Source organism: Aristolochia californica, unplaced genomic scaffold (assembly GCF_029961685.1).
Source record: "Aristolochia californica isolate CCGP_79_NKW_82.1479 unplaced genomic scaffold, dmAriCali1.0.hap1 SCAF_3, whole genome shotgun sequence".
NCBI lineage: Eukaryota > Viridiplantae > Streptophyta > Magnoliopsida > Piperales > Aristolochiaceae > Aristolochia > Aristolochia californica.
Window position 1 is genome coordinate 3,142,424 of NW_027181992.1, and position 15,951 is coordinate 3,158,374.

At 36.0% G+C, this 15,951-nt stretch overlaps 1 protein-coding gene across 1 annotated transcript; it reads right to left on the minus strand.

The window, feature by feature from the left end:
- Positions 1–402: 402 nt before the first annotated feature.
- LOC137959214 (uncharacterized) lies at positions 403–14,927 on the minus strand. The gene is made up of 12 exons (XM_068806579.1): positions 14,560–14,927; positions 13,639–13,845; positions 12,901–13,046; positions 12,454–12,722; positions 11,397–11,485; positions 10,333–10,480; positions 5,373–5,812; positions 4,121–4,632; positions 3,976–4,036; positions 3,613–3,888; positions 1,543–1,804; positions 403–864 (listed from the first exon to the last, which is right to left on the minus strand). The coding sequence occupies exons 1-12, from the start codon at positions 14,908–14,910 to the stop codon at positions 563–565; spliced, it is 3,063 nt and encodes a 1,020-aa protein (XP_068662680.1). The 5' UTR covers positions 14,911–14,927; the 3' UTR covers positions 403–562.
- Positions 14,928–15,951: the final 1,024 nt, after the last annotated feature.

Below are 15,951 nucleotides of genomic sequence, written 5' to 3' on the forward strand. Positions count from 1 at the left end.
TGACCAGCATTTCTTGCTTCCCGTGCTAAAACGATTAACGAAAATAAAACCAAAACTGATAGCTAGAATGTCACATAAATAGATAAGACAATGATTCTGATTACAGATATATGGTTAATCAAGTCGAATTTGATCTCTCTATAATAAGTTTGGAAGAGTATGGGAAATATCATGTCCATCTTAGGTTTTTATTAAAAATAAGAAATTAAATTCTGCAATATTTTATTCCACTTTACATTTACAGTACACAATACAAACAATGTATTATCTAAAAAATAGAATTCCTTAGAATAAACTCTTATTTTTTCTTTCTTTTAAGTGATCTATAACCCTAGAGCTGATCAGCAAGATCGAATCCCTTAAATCTAAAATTGCACAAACCTTTCAAACAAGAAGCTCTTATTCATTGGGAAAAAATCCATTCAGGGTGGCTGGGTGGGCACTATTCACATTTTTCATTCCAACACACAACAGGACAATTGTAAATCCGCCAATAAGAATTTCAATATTGTACACTTCCAGCACTGCACAAATCCAAAAAAAATGAATTTCGTTATCCAAATTATTCAGACTCGTCGGATCTATCATCTGTCGTTAAATCTGACTGATCTTCCTCATCAGTCACTCTTTCACTAGCAATCCTAGTTAGTGCCAAAGTTTTACTTCTCCGTTGAGATCGAGTGTTGATTGCACTTGGAACCACTGGCACAGCAGAAACAGATGAAGCATCTTCTTCATCAGAGGAAACTTCTTTACATTTCACACGTCTCCTTGGAGCAGTTCGAGTCGTGCGAGGGGCTGGGGTAGGTGGCAATTGAGTTGAAAAGCTGTCATATGCAAGATTGGCATCCAATTCTAGTTTCCCTGAGGTCATATAAAGCACTACTTAGTCATCTAAAAGTAGCAAAATAACAGGAAAAATCCACCAGGTATATTAACTGATGTCATGCTTGAATATGCTTCCACTGATAAAGTATGAACACGGGTTGTATCTCATCTAATAAGGTCACTAATGTTACATCTAAACCTGACACCCCAACTGACAGAAAAGATTGAGCTCTGACCAATGGATAAACAAGAGAACAATCTTCTTGGATTTTTTCAGTTTCCCTTGTCCAAAAGCACGCCAGGATAACCCAAACCCTGTGAGACTCGAACTGAAGAAAAAAGCCCTCAAAGTTTACACTCCTCTTGGATTTTTACCATCCATTTGTAGGCAATCAAAGAGATAGTCAAATATCTTTCTAGTAATGGGATGTTTAGTATGATGATCAGCCAGATGGGTGCAAGTATGCCCCCCATAAATGTAGATTGAGTATAGAAACTACTGAAATGATCTCCATATGAAAGCTTTTTGAAATTCCAAACAGCTCGTATCAGGTTTAAGGCTAAAACCACTAATCTAAAACAGTTTGGATTTTTAGAAACTAAAACAAGCACAAAACATACCCCTCCACTACCTGTTGAGACTAGAAACAAGCCAAGGCATTACCAAAAAAAGAGCCACTTCTGTTGAGACTAGGAACAGAGCAAAGACATTACCAAGAACAAGAACCACTTGATCATGAGATAGTTCTTCATCAGGATGTTCGTCCAGAGTTTTAAGACGTGCTGCCATTTGCATCAACTCCTTAACAAGTTCCTTATCTGCAGATGCGGAATCAATCATGCGGAGCAATAGTCCCCTCATGCACCTAATTGCCACTTGCTCTGAAGACCGGAAGCTGAGAAGGGAAGCTATTTTACACAAGGCCGATATATATGACTTTCCAGCAGCAGTTTTCTTCATTTCAAAGCTTGCCACCTCAAGGATACAGAAAATATGAGAAAAGAAAAACTGAAATTAGATTATGGCTTATTCAAATTGAATATTTATAGCGATAATACTATGTAATCAAGGATGATAATACTAATTAAACAAGGATAATAGAGGGCAAAAACTACGTTAATCAAAGAAAATGAAGAAGTATTGAATAACCAAAATATCTGTTTGGCTTATATAGCAAGTACGAGAAGCACCACTTGCATAGCAATATCTGAATATACCAGTGGCAAGTGTCAAGGACACCCCCTTCATCAATGCCACCAAAGATAACTCAGGATATACACCAAAATCTGGAGTCCTTGCAAAAATTCATGACTCAGACAACTGGCTATAGCTTGTCTACAAGTGACAAGTTCATACTAAAAGTACTTCAGAGATGCTTCTTCAAGGAAATAAATAAATAACAAAAATTAGATCAATCTAAAATAAATTAAGCAGTGCTGAAATATGGAAATATATCTCTAGACAATATGGCAAGTAATAAGTAGCTCCACTTGCACAGCAATGCCTCAAAATAACAGTAGCATGTGAAAGACACTTGAACAAGGGTTCCACCAAAGATGGTCAAGATCTGAACACCTACCTAAAACCTAGTGAAAAATTCATCAACTTCCTAAGCCAATCCTATTAGAATGCTAGAGAAAAGATAAATAATAAGCCAAGAAAAATTAAAAAATAGAGATGAAAGGTTTCAATTTTGTAGTTAGAGACAGTTAAACAGCACGCTTCCGAATCTCCACTCTTGACAAGCCATCAGAAAAATTGGTTGAACCCAGATTTAGAACGAATTGGATCACAAATTTTATAGAGAACCTTCATTCCTGATGGGAATGACTTAGACAACTTAGATAAATGTTCGGTATAACTGGCTCTAGCCAGTCCAGATGTGCTCAATGCATAGCAGAAAGCACTCAAGAGACGTTTCTTTATAGGATAAATTCTTCAAAGCCAAAGGCTCATTACCAGTTATAAAATAAGAAATCGTTGAACCCAAAAACGAAGGTATTTGTGGGTAAAAGAAGGTAATTTTAAATGTTTGGTATAACTGGCTCTAGCCAGTCCAGATGTGCTCAATGCATAGCAGAAAGCACTCAAGAGACGCTTCTTTATAGGATAAATTCTTCAAAGCCAAAGGCTCATTACCAGTTATAAAATAAGAAATCGTTGAACCCAAAAACGAAGGTATTTGTGGGTAAAAGAAGTCTGTCACTCCATAGTTTTACATGCACATCTCAAGCTATCTGAGAATGAGAGTTATTGTGTGTGGGAGAAGGCCCACATTGGTTTAGATTGGAAAAGATCAGATGCTAATTAGTTGGGAAGAAGCCTCCTGAGATTAGCTAGTCATTTCGCGATAGACTTAGACCCTACTTCAGCATGGAAGCAGAGTCAACCCAAGCCCATGTTTGTGTTCTATGTCACCTTTGTGTTTGTTCCCTATGGCTCATGTGGATATGTTTGCCATATCTTCAAACAAGTTGTCCATTAAGTCCTAAATGTGAGGCAGAATCTTGGTTGGTAAAAATGTCCACCAATCTATAGTTATAGATGTGCCCCACATCTCAAGTGATCTGGGAGTGAGAGATTATGTGTGGGAGAATACTAAAACATTGATTTAGGCTTCAAAAGACCCTATGCCGATTAGATAGGAACAGGTCTTCTAACTTCAAGAAAGGTCTCCTAACTACAGTTAATTATTTTATGAAAGGACCTGAACCCAACCTTAACAAGTGGAAAGCAACAACTTTTATTCATTTTATAGAGAAGTTATGTATAGAAATTATTACCTCTGCAGCAATACGAATAGCCAGCCCTTCTTCCCCACTATCAAAATCAAGAGATGGCAGACTTGAATTCAAACTTTCTGTACTCCTGTCTGTTCTCTGGTCTTCCTTGGGCTCTACAGCATAGAGGGGACTTTGAATCATTTGCAGCATGAAACGAGATGCTTGTGTTGCAATTTTCCTTTGAGCAGATACCACACCAGGAGCTCCACCTGGATTGTCAAAAATTCCAGGCCACATAGAACGCATGACAGGAATAAAAGCCTTTGAGATGCACTTCTGCATGCATTTCAGAAACATTGATTACCAAACTCAATAAATATAATGAATATAGTTAGCAGAAAACAGAGGTATAACCCAACTTGCCTTATGTTCCACTGAGAGAACTGCATAATGTTCAAAAAATACATATAAGCCTTGCTTTAATCTGTAAAACAAAATGATGTAATTGATAAGATTGCATCCAAAGAGAAAACCAAAGGATAAAAAGAAAAAACATATGAAGACACACCTATGAGAGTACTTTGTTTCATTACTAAAATATAACTTGATGAGTCTGCCCAAGATAAATGGATGTAAGGAAGCAGATATCCATGAGTAATTCTCACTCAGAAGAAGGATCTTCGCAAAGCCCTCCCCTATTATGGTTTGAACTGTTTCATGATCATCAGTTTCAGGATATTCACCAAAATCATCACTATCAAGTCCTGAGTACAACAGATCCAATAATTCAATGTTTGGGTCGTCACTAACTTCTGATAAGTTCAACAGTGTAAAACTTTTCTTCACATCATGTGATGATGAAAGAGCTAGACCAACGGCTCTGTCAACTTCCTGAGGACCATGCCACATGGCAAGATCAAGTAGTGCCTTACTGGCCATGATTCTGACTGGACTGGGACCATTCAAGTAGGAAAGACGCAATTGCTTCACTAGATCTCCACTTGGCTTCTTCTCTCTCAACCCAAAGAGACAGAGGCACCTTGTTGCAACCCTCTGAACATCCACATGGATGTGTCTAACCTGCATGACATGCCCCAGTGAAAAATAGAAGAATTTAAGGTGAAAAAACTATATAGAAAGAAAAAAAGGACCTATCACAAGGTTGAGGATACGATTCATTCTTTCTTATGTCCAGAGAAAAAATTAATAGGAGCAGCCAGATGCAGGTCATGGCCTACCCTAAATACCAAGATCATGGAATATATATAGGATTCATAAACTACTGTTTATTTCATCTATGACTATAGGACAAAGGCCAGCCATAAAGAAACATGTTAACAGGAGGAAGCTTGTTTCACTGTAGAGATGTCCTTCACCAATAATATCAATTTATAAAGGAGCACAGAAAAACATCCATTTGAGATATCAAAGGCTTGCAGAAACTTGTTCTTTTCTTCAGGAATAAACTTAATATAATGCTTGATGATAAGGGATTGCTCCAAAAACCCGCACAACCAGATCGCCAGCAGTCCAATTTTGCAGATTCAGTTTTAATCGATGAATGTTGCAATTAAATTGTATGGACAAGTAGCACTCATTTCTGAGGTAATAGTTTCAGAAAAGAGTCAATACATATCCACTAAAGCAACAAAATTTAGTGGGTCTAAGTTGTTTCCAACTTTCTTTATATTAAAATAATAACCAAAAGCAAAGAAAAAAAAAAGTTATATATCAAGTGCAGATGCTTCTGAAAGTACATTACCAATCTGACCAGAATTAGGTAAGAAGTAGATGATAAAATGTGTAGATAGACAGCTTACCCCAGGAATCAATAATGCGTGTAATAATTTTGAACCATCAAAGGTCTTTTGTTTTAAATGCTGGAGTGTTTTTACATTTTCCAGAAAAAGGCTAGTCACTGCAAGGCACTGCATCCACTGCAAGAAATCAGCAGTTCTCTCCCGGCAGGGCCTGGCAAGCTCATCAATAACCCCAATTAAGACGTCATCAAATTCTCCAACTGAGGCATGCACTTTCTTAACCAATTCTGAAACAGCCTTTGCCCAATGCTTATCTCCACCAAGATTGATCCCATCCCCAATCAGAATTTTATTTCCATCATCTTCCACCTCATGCTCAAGAGGTCTGTGGAGCAGCTCTAGTACAAAGGTACTTGCAAGTTTCCTGTTAGCAGCATCAGAAAAATCTAGCATTGTGCCAAGTAAAAGCAGTTGGCGAGAAGTAAACCGACAATTTGGCCCTAATAGAAATAAGAGGAAGCTATTAGTTGATTCACCTACATCAAGGAGCAGTAATAAAACTGCTATTTCTTTGGAGAACAACAAGTGAACATAGATAAAAATACCTAAATATATTGGTTATTAAAGTATGAACAGCATCTTGTACAAGAAAATTTACCAAGAAAGCAAGCAAGGATTAGTTTTCAAGCAGCTTGTACACAAACTCAATGCACACAATCACAATGCTAAAAGACAAGTGTTTGAAGTCAACTAGCTGAGTAACTGGGCATTTCGGCCACATAATTCTCTCTGTTAAATATCAAGTATAGGTATTTTAGTCATTTACAGTCTTTATAAGTCTGTAATAGTCTCAGCAAGATTAGATTAGTGCAAGGATTTCATGTTATTTGGATGTATGGTTAGTGAGTCATGGAGGATTATGTCTCAAGGGATAGTTATGTAATTAGACTTCAAATCACGTAAGTGAAATAAAAGAAACAGGGGGTCATGCTCAGCCCCATGATAGTGTCACTCACCGCACTCTGGTTCTCTTATCCCTCTCTTCTACTTTTCTCCTTCTTTATTCTCTCCTTTTACACCTTCTTTCACTTTCCCTACCTTATCACCCAATTACTTGCCATATCTGCTTGCATATAAAGTAACACACCAGTTAATCACACTTCCTTTTTGCACAGGAAAATCCGTTGTAGTGAAATTTTCTCTTTAAGATCAGGAGGACAAGGAAAACTTAAAACATTGACTATTTATAGTTACAAAAAATTTGCAACTGATAGATTACACAGAGTTGAGATTTGGTGTATAGTAAACGCAAAAATATTTTCACAAGATAGACACCCAAATAAAGGATCAAGATCAGGATCAACAGACAAGATCACATCAAATGACAAGACCACAACAACAAGAAGATTATCTAATCAAGAAAAGTCACGAGATGATCATAATCACACATGTGGCACCATCACACTTTTCAACCCCAATTCGATACAATTTATAACTAAGAATGCCTCTTTCACCATTAAATGAAGGAAAAGTGTCACCATCAAATTAAAACATGTGGATTGAGACGGATACTTCTGAGATGTCCAACTGACAATAGTAATTGAATCACCCCCCTAATAGAAGAAGAGCATGAAATTGCTAGTGTAAAATATTAAGCCAGAAAAAAGTATATCAAAGTTGGGTCTAGGTCCATCCAAAAATTATTAGCCAAGTTAAGAAGGCCTTTTTCCCAACTAATAAACCTAAGATTTTTCTACTAATTGATCCATATTGGATAATCTTTTAACACTCCTCCTCATGTGTGGACCCTCCTTGTGGCCTCTACGTGTGGATAGTTTGAGCGGTGGCCTACATATGAGCACCTACTCTAATACCATATGAATTTTGGGTCCAAGGTCTAGGCAGATATCTTGCTCGGATATCATGTTAAAGTTAGGTCAAAGCTCATCCCAAAACAACTAGCCAAGTTAGAAACTTCTTTCCCAACTAACAAACACAAAATCTTTTTATTCCTTGGTCCATGTGGGACCACTCTTTTAACAAAAGAGTATAGAACCTAGCCACAATAAAGTAGCAATGACCCAGTGAAGTAGAATAAACTAGACAAATGCTACCACAAAGTAACGACACCACCAACCCCAGCTTGACAATGATTGCCTCCTAAACTTCTAAATATACCTAAAGTCAACCAACTAAGGCAGCCATCCACTAAGTAGGATTAGTAATATGGTAATATGAGAAAGAGATAACTGATCTCCAGCTATCTTGGATAACAGAAGTAGACGATTGCGCCAGCTATGAAACTTACTTGCTTAAAAGAGGCCATTATAAGTGGTCCTTTAATGGTCTAGGCATGTTTTAAGGGAAACCTAACAGTGCACCATAAATGAGTTTTGTTTAAATCAATCAAGGAACTAATAAGCCAAACAAAAAGGTGAAGGCCATTTCACTAAAGATGTGAGGAATGGAGCAAGGAAATGATACACCATATGAAAAAATAATTCATGTAGCAAGCCCCAACAATATTAGAGATGTTGAAGAACAAATATGGAAGATTCTTATATGACTCTCATAGAAAGGAGTCTCATAAGAAAAAGGCCCAGCCAATGAGGAAATTTACTATTATTAGACTTCTACTTTTTAGAATTGTTTAATTATTGCAATACTTATCTTTTAAAATTTTTACCTAGGTGTAACTGAGATATTGGTAGTTTAATTTAACTCAAATTCTATGTATGTTCTCTATAATAAAAAAGAGATCCAGTGTACTAAATTTACAACAATCGATGAATTATCTTTTCTTTAGAATTTTCAACATGATATCAAAGCAAGTTCTGTAAGTTGACTCAGTCAACTCACAGGGCCAATGTATTTCTTTTCTTATTTATCATCTATGTAAGTTTATTTCTTTTCTTTTCCATCTCATGCTTTTTCGTTTGAGTTAACACCTTCATACCACGCTTTTCACATCATAAATTATATATTGTTGAAAAGATTTGTGAGTCCAATTTCCATCGTCAAAGGAATTTTGTCAATCAAAGTTTTATGTAAAGAGAAATCAGCATTTGAAGTAGCAAAGGTTAGGCAGCAACAAGGATTAGTGCGACAGCATGAAGCTTCACTTTTCGTGACATTTGTACCATCAAGAATGAGAATTTATATAAAGAACTGCACTTCAAACAAAACTTTGTGAGTCTATTTTCTAACCCAACAAATTGCTTCTCAGTCTGATGTCTCCGAAGAGATATATCAATATCGAAATAATCAAAGGTCATGTTGGCAGCCTGTTGCATGCACAAATCAAATTTTAACCGATTTTCCCTTCTTTTTTTGAGTTACTAACTTTATTTTACCCAAGTCTTCTATTTGTTTGCAAACACTAGTACAAGTCATTACCAATATGAGTCCTTTTTCGCTGGTCTTCTAAGTTATTTTTTCTTGTTCTAGTCAAAGAGTGGTACTCTCATTAATCGATCAAAATTTATGAGTGCCTCCTACTTGATCTAAAAGTATGAGTGTTGCTATTTTTTTATTTACATCATTGAGATCATGTAAAAACTCCAATATTTTTCGAGTTTTCATTATTTTTATCACTTCATAGCAATGTCTATAGATCCACTACTTGCAAAGAACAAGGGTGTGCTCAATATCCAATAAGAGTCAAGTCTTTTTATTCACCCTAGTTATGATTTTTCTTAAGCTACCCTTAAATTATGAGTGGTCTCGTTTTTTGTGCCCTTAAATTGAGCCTTTTCACGTTTAAATAGAGCAGAGTTTTTTTTTCAGATTTGTTTTACTATTATATGGAGCTTTATTGTTTAGTTAGGAGTGATTTTTCAGCTCCTATATTTGCTTTGTCCAAGTTAGGCCTTTATGTCTTTTTTATCCTCAACTTGAGGGGATAAAGTAAAAGAAGAAGTACAAAAAAAGGTATGTTATTCCACATATTGTGGTAAATTTTATTTGACCAAAATATCTAAGTAAGACGGAAAACAAGGTGAAGAATTTTCAACCAAAGAAGTTTGAAGACCAAGTCTAAAACCAAGAATTTTTTGCTTTGCAAGTTGAAGTTATAAACTTCAATTTGAGTGGGACTATTGGAAAACAAATGTGAAATAATCACAAACGGTTTGTTAGAATATATGATGTAATTAAGGTGTCATTGATGTATTAGTTTATGTTTTTTGTCTCTTCTTCACTCTTACTAGGGTGAAGGGTATAATTATAATATTGGTACTTTTAACATCTATAAATATAGTTTAAGGGGGAGGGTTTGGACTAAGTCCCTTACCCTATTCTTCCTCCTCTTTTCTCCAAATTTGTCATTCTTCTTCTTCTGCTCCTAAAATCTTCTCTCCACAACTCTTCTCCTTTTTCTCACCCCTTAATCCTCTTATATTGTGATTATACATCATAGAATCCTAAGTTTCAACATCTTACATGACTCTCATGAAAAAGAAGTCTCATGGGAAGAAGGTTCAGCCAAGGAGGAATTTTAGTATTATTAGAATTCTACTTTGTTAAAGTTGTTTAATTGTTGTAAGACTTATCTTTTAAGAGTTGTACTTAGGGTGTAACTAGGACTTTGGTAGTTTAATTTAACTCAGATTTTATGTCTTCACTCCACTATAAATAGAAACCTAGTGAATTTAATTCATAACAATCAATGAACTATTTTTTTCTCTAGAAATTTCAACAAGAGTAGCCTCTAAGGAGAAGCAAGAAGACAAGGACAACGATGGTGATGATGATGAACTGCCACTACAGGACATCTCATCAAACACTGTTCTAAGACAACTGTAATGCTTGTAAACAGACAAAAGCTTATGCAACAGAATTAATGAAATGAAAAACATGGCTATTCTGATGTAATCATTGGAAATAATGTCTGAAACACTTTTCACTGAAGTATTTTTTTTCTCCCATCCTATATTGAGATGAGTAGTCATTGCCCCAAAACAAACAGATAACATAATTAAAGTCTTTCACCATAAGTCAAATTCCATGGGCAGGAAACTACCTGCAACAAGATGAGCTTTGACCAATTCAACATAATTAGAAACATTTGAAGGGAGAATTTTCTCTAAAAGATCATGCTTTTCTGAAGCTTCTGCTGCATATACAGCTGCTTCAGTGCCCCCTGTTGCTGCTGCATCTGAACCTTTAGCCTGCACCAACATCCTCATGTTGCTGAGAGAGAGACAAGAATAAATATCTAGAGTTCCAAAAATAACATAAGATTGGGCATGAGACTTCCAAAATAACATATCTAGAGTTTAATTTCTCAATAATTCGCATACAAAATAAAAGTTAGCCACTCATCAACACCTTTGGAAAAAGAAAAACATTTGATTGCAAATGGATGTTTAACTTGAGATACTGTAGCATTTAAATAATCATCTACTTTGATTAATTATAATGACAAGCTACAAGGAAGCTCCTAAGTGAAGGAGTTATACATATTGTTGAAGAGAAAATATGGAAAGCTCTTACATGACTCTCACAATAAGAAGTCTCACATTGCCAGAATTAATGTGGTGGAGTCTTACAAGAATCTCACCGAAGGTGGTCTCACATGAGAGTCTGAGTTTAAAGGTGTTTTAGTTATGTTAGTCTTCTATTTGTGTTTTTGAAACAAGTCTATTTATGTTGAGTTGTTTAATTATGCTAGGACTTATCTTTAAGTGTTCGATTTTGGGTGTAATTGGCACAAGGGTAGTTTAATTATGATTGGACTTTACTACTTTCCTTTATTATAAATAGGGGCTCGTGTACTCAGACTACAACAAGTCAATGAAGTTTTTCTCTTTTCCAAAAATTCAACACAAACTTTATATCAGACCTATGAGAAAGAGATTTATAATGCTTCACATACTTTTATGCAATGTACGTCTATATGAACTTAAACTATCTAGTGAATAACAGAGACTGCAGTTTTCTTTCTAACATTTAGTTAACCAAAAATATTTTTCTCTTTCAATGCATCAACAGAAAATATTTTTTCTTTCGGTGCTTCAACAGAAAACCTTGACAAATGAGAAACTCTTATTGCATATGTTTCCCTAAAAAATAAAAATTGCTTACATGTGCTTCAAGCTGCAGGTGCCCACAAATAGTCCTCCAATAAAGAGCAACTTCTGCTTCCATCAGCTGAACATTTTGAACTAATTGGCCTGACAAATGTAACCCACTACTAATATATAAGTATTTTTAAACCACTATCCCATAAGCCCATTCTGAAAAAAGAAATATTTAATACTAATATATATAAATTTATCTCAACATGCAATTTGCTCAAAAGACGAGAAACATTTGGTGATATCAGGAAATAGTAACTACCTCAGCCCAGAATCAGTTCAGACTACAAAAGAAAAGAAAGGAACCTGGAAACTTTTGAATACACAGACAGTTCATAAAATTAATAGCAAAGCTTTCTGATGAATTCATAAATCTATCCAATAATGAATCAAATTCCATTTATCTTGTTTAAATTGCATAATTTCTGTTGGATTATTCAGAATCAAACTGCTTGTTATAAAATAACTTTGATGACAAGAAAATTTACTGGGCTCTGATTGAAGCCAGACACATGTTCTATTACAAGCTGTCTTTTCCTGAACATGGGTAAACATGGGTAAACATGTAATATATAGAAGTTTAACTGTACAAAACAATACAAAGAATAACAATAACTATCCTTGAGTACTAAGTGCAATTGCTAAAGCCAAACTAAATTCTTAGCCCACTGGACCTCTGAAGAAGCACAATGGCAATCAGAACATACAAAACAAGAGGGAAAAATGACGAGACGCTACATTTGCGTGAATCAGACCTACTTAAGCTCAACTGAACCATGGAATATTCACACTACTGAACCACAAAACTAGCTTAATTTGTAGGTCACTGATATTGCTAAGCGTATGCAAAGACATGAAAAAAATTCCTTCTAAGGAAGCTCTAGCACTTTGCTCATCATTCCTATAGATGAGTTACTTTCACCGAGAACATGCTCAAGAGCATCCATTCCATAGTTCGGAGATTGAATCAACTTTCAAGTGCAGATACATTCATGATAGTACAACAAACAATCAAATGAAGCCCATATATGCCAATTACTTGCAAATAAGTATTAAGTGCTTGCCTCCATCTCCATCTGAAGTTGAAATGAGAAACTGCATGATACCCTGACCATCTTGCAGATTAACCATCCCTGCTTTTAGGAGAGCCTCCATCACAACCTCCCCAACCAGCTCATATGTCTCTACATCAAGGAACCTAAGAAGGGCTACACAATCCCCACCACAGCCCTTGATCAGCCATTCATCTTTTAAAAGCTTCAAGCATTCTTTTGCAACAGATAAGGACCTGTCCGCCAGCCCACGCTGAAGAATCACTGTCCTCTGCTTGATGCTGACAAACAGAAAAGTAAACAACCACAGTAAGTGCCATTTAGCTTCACAGTAATCAATAATTGGATAATCCATCTCCATGGTGGAAAAACTGAATTAATGCTTGGAACCAGTACATGTGATGTTGAAAAGTATGTATGATAACATGAGGAAACACCAGATGATGGTTCTAACAGTACCTGAGGCCTTGAATAGGAAACTTATTTGCCAAGACACAATAAGATGCTCTACGAACTGACTCATTCACATCAAGTGTGCGTTCTATGATTGCCGTTGATGTCAAGCTCGAAGGAGGCAGTGACAGCACTATAGCTTTTCGAACGTCCTGCATATGTTATCATATGATTAATGACCAAAAATTCCTGATTTTATCAAGTATGAGAGAGTTGAATGAAGAATGAACTGTATTTAATGAAAATAAAATCCTCATAAGCTGGCACTATATAAGTACCTTAGGATTCAACTATATTGGCCAGCCTCTTGACATGAAGCTATACTTATCCAGGACTTTAAATGTGCCTATCAAAGTGTTACGTCTAGGTCATGTCCTAGAGTTATCATTATTTGCCCTACAGAAAATCCTATTCACTTCATCTACTTGTTGACTGTGAACCACCTTCTTCAGGTAGCGACGCTCTTTGAATGGGAAAAGTGTTACATCTAAATTACACTTGAATTACCAAGGAAAACAAATAAATGAAAGTACCCTAAACTGAACTCAAATATGTGTGACATTTTCAGTAGGCCACTTGATCTGCCAGCATTATATCAATACAACAAATAGAATAAAAACAATAGTTAACTGAAAAGATAAAAACTGTACATCATGTAATTTTAGTATTTATGCTTTATTAAGTTTCTGTTCAAAAATGCATCAAAATCACAGAGAGAAAGAGAGAGTAAAGAGGAAAACACACAGGGTTTGGTTCTCGAGGCAAGGCCTGCATGAAGAGATCAACAATGTCACCACCATTTTCGGCATCAATAGCAAAACGTGCAAGTGAACGAACAGCAAAAGTACGGACAGATGGAACCTTGTCCTCTACTTTTTGCTTCATCGTATCAATTACTTCATCCCAAATTTCATCGCTCACTTCTGCATCATCAGGTAGCCGCATGATGATCTACAGTAGAAGCACCAAAATTTATAAAGTACTCAGCACTAGTTCCACATAGATTTCTAAACTGAACGCCAAAGAACCAAGTTGCTTATTCATGGGTTTTCATTTGTAAGGTTTAGCATCAGAAAGAAATTATGAGTGGAGACGTGCGTTTATCTGAGAGAAAAAAGCTTAGAGAAAGACTAATCGACACATGGAAGTGGTAAGTTTTACCACAAAAGAAAAGAAAATAAAAGGAAAAAAAAAAAAGGGAAAAGAAAAAGGATGCCAATAACTTAAGAAGAAAAAGCTCCTTGTCGAACATAAACTTACGAGACCATTAATTGGTCTGTGTGGTATAGAGCAAATACAAGCAAGCAGCCAAAATTATATTCCGGGGCTATGAAAGAAGTGGAAAAATACAACACTAAAAACTTTCAGACGATAGGCTGATTTTGAAGTGATAAGTCAGGCAGGAGTAAGATTATAAGCTTAAACTAGCAGAGACGACATAACATCTCTATCTCTAACAGATGTTACGGTTCCATTGATAAACTCTTAGTTGAAATTGCAAATAAATCATGTAGAACAGAGCATTTGTAGCAACAATCTTTTCATCTAGACAACCTATGATGGAGCCCGATCGACAGCCAGAAGAAAAAAGCTACAAGGGCATATTGAGAAAGCTGTAAGGAAACAATTCTGCAGTCTATGCGAGTACTGGAGGAGCAGCCTAACCTCGGATATGATCTGACATGCACGGAACCTGGCGTTCCTGCTGGCAGCATTAGCAGCGTGTAGAAGGAAACGCAGAAAATCTTCGAGAAAATTATCAGATGAGGACGGATTTTTCTCGTTACGGCGAGTCGAAAAAATGGCGATGAAACGGATAATTCGTTCAGCCGAGGCGGTCCGGCGGGGGGAATCAAAAAGGGGTTTTAGGGCTTTGGAGAAAATGGTAAAGAAGGGGAGACGAGCTGACGACTGCAGGTTAGCGAGCTCCTTGATCTTGCGGCGGTGAATAGCGTAGGAATGTCGGCATTCGTTAAGGATCTGGGAAATCTGAAGGCAGAGGTCCATTTCCATCATGGTTACCGAGCTCACCACACTCCACAGGCGTTCGTTCGGACAAGAGAAGCTCTTACATTCGAATTCTTTGAGCGGGAAATTTACGTCTTGGCAGTTATGACTTTCGAATTGCGACTATTCAAATTCAAACATGCCAAAAGTCCATGAGAACTGAGCCGAGAAAAAACCAGAGCCCAGACTCGTAACCAATGACGTATATCAATCAACATTTGGCATTGGCGTAATCCAAAATCTCTAATCAGATGAAGGATTTGATGTTAGTAATGGCTTCAATCAATGAAGAGAAAAATCTTGGATCCTCATAATAATAAAATATTTAAAATTAATAATAATAATAATAACAAAAAATAAAATAAAATTAGAGAATAATAGGTGAGAAATGATGACGTTTTTTTCAATAATTACATAAAAAATTACTTTAGTAGTGTTATTTTAATTGTTATTTTAAGGGCATAGTTTTTAATTATGTTTATTTTTATTTTATTGATATTTTGAAAAAGAGTTTCCTCCCTTACTACTTTCAATAATGAGGTAAATATTAGCTGGGTATCAAAGAATTTGGATACAACGTTAGTGTTACTATTTACTAAGAATTTTAAGTTGAATCTAAGCAATTATGTTCCTCGTTTTTTGGCTATCAATACTAGTGTCCGACTAATATTGGAAAATATCAGGCTTATTATTTGCATCAGATTTTTGCTGTCTTTCTCCTATATTTCAAATCTGTTTTTTTTTTCCTAAAACTTGTCGATTCCAGAGACGAACCTTGTTTTACAAAGAAAGCTAATTCATCAAGATTCCTGCTCCCATGTTGGACGGCAGAGAGAGGAAAAGGAACCCACATCGTTTAGGACCCATATAGATTTCAGGATACGCAATTTGAAACTTGAAATGGAGTGGATTCGGATAATGAAGATGAATTCGTTGCTCATCAGATTTCAGACTGCGTTTCAAAAGTTACCATTCAGCCTTTCATATGATCTCACGCGCGCGTGTGTTTCTTTGTATTTCAAATCACCGTCTAAAGACTCTAAAACCTTG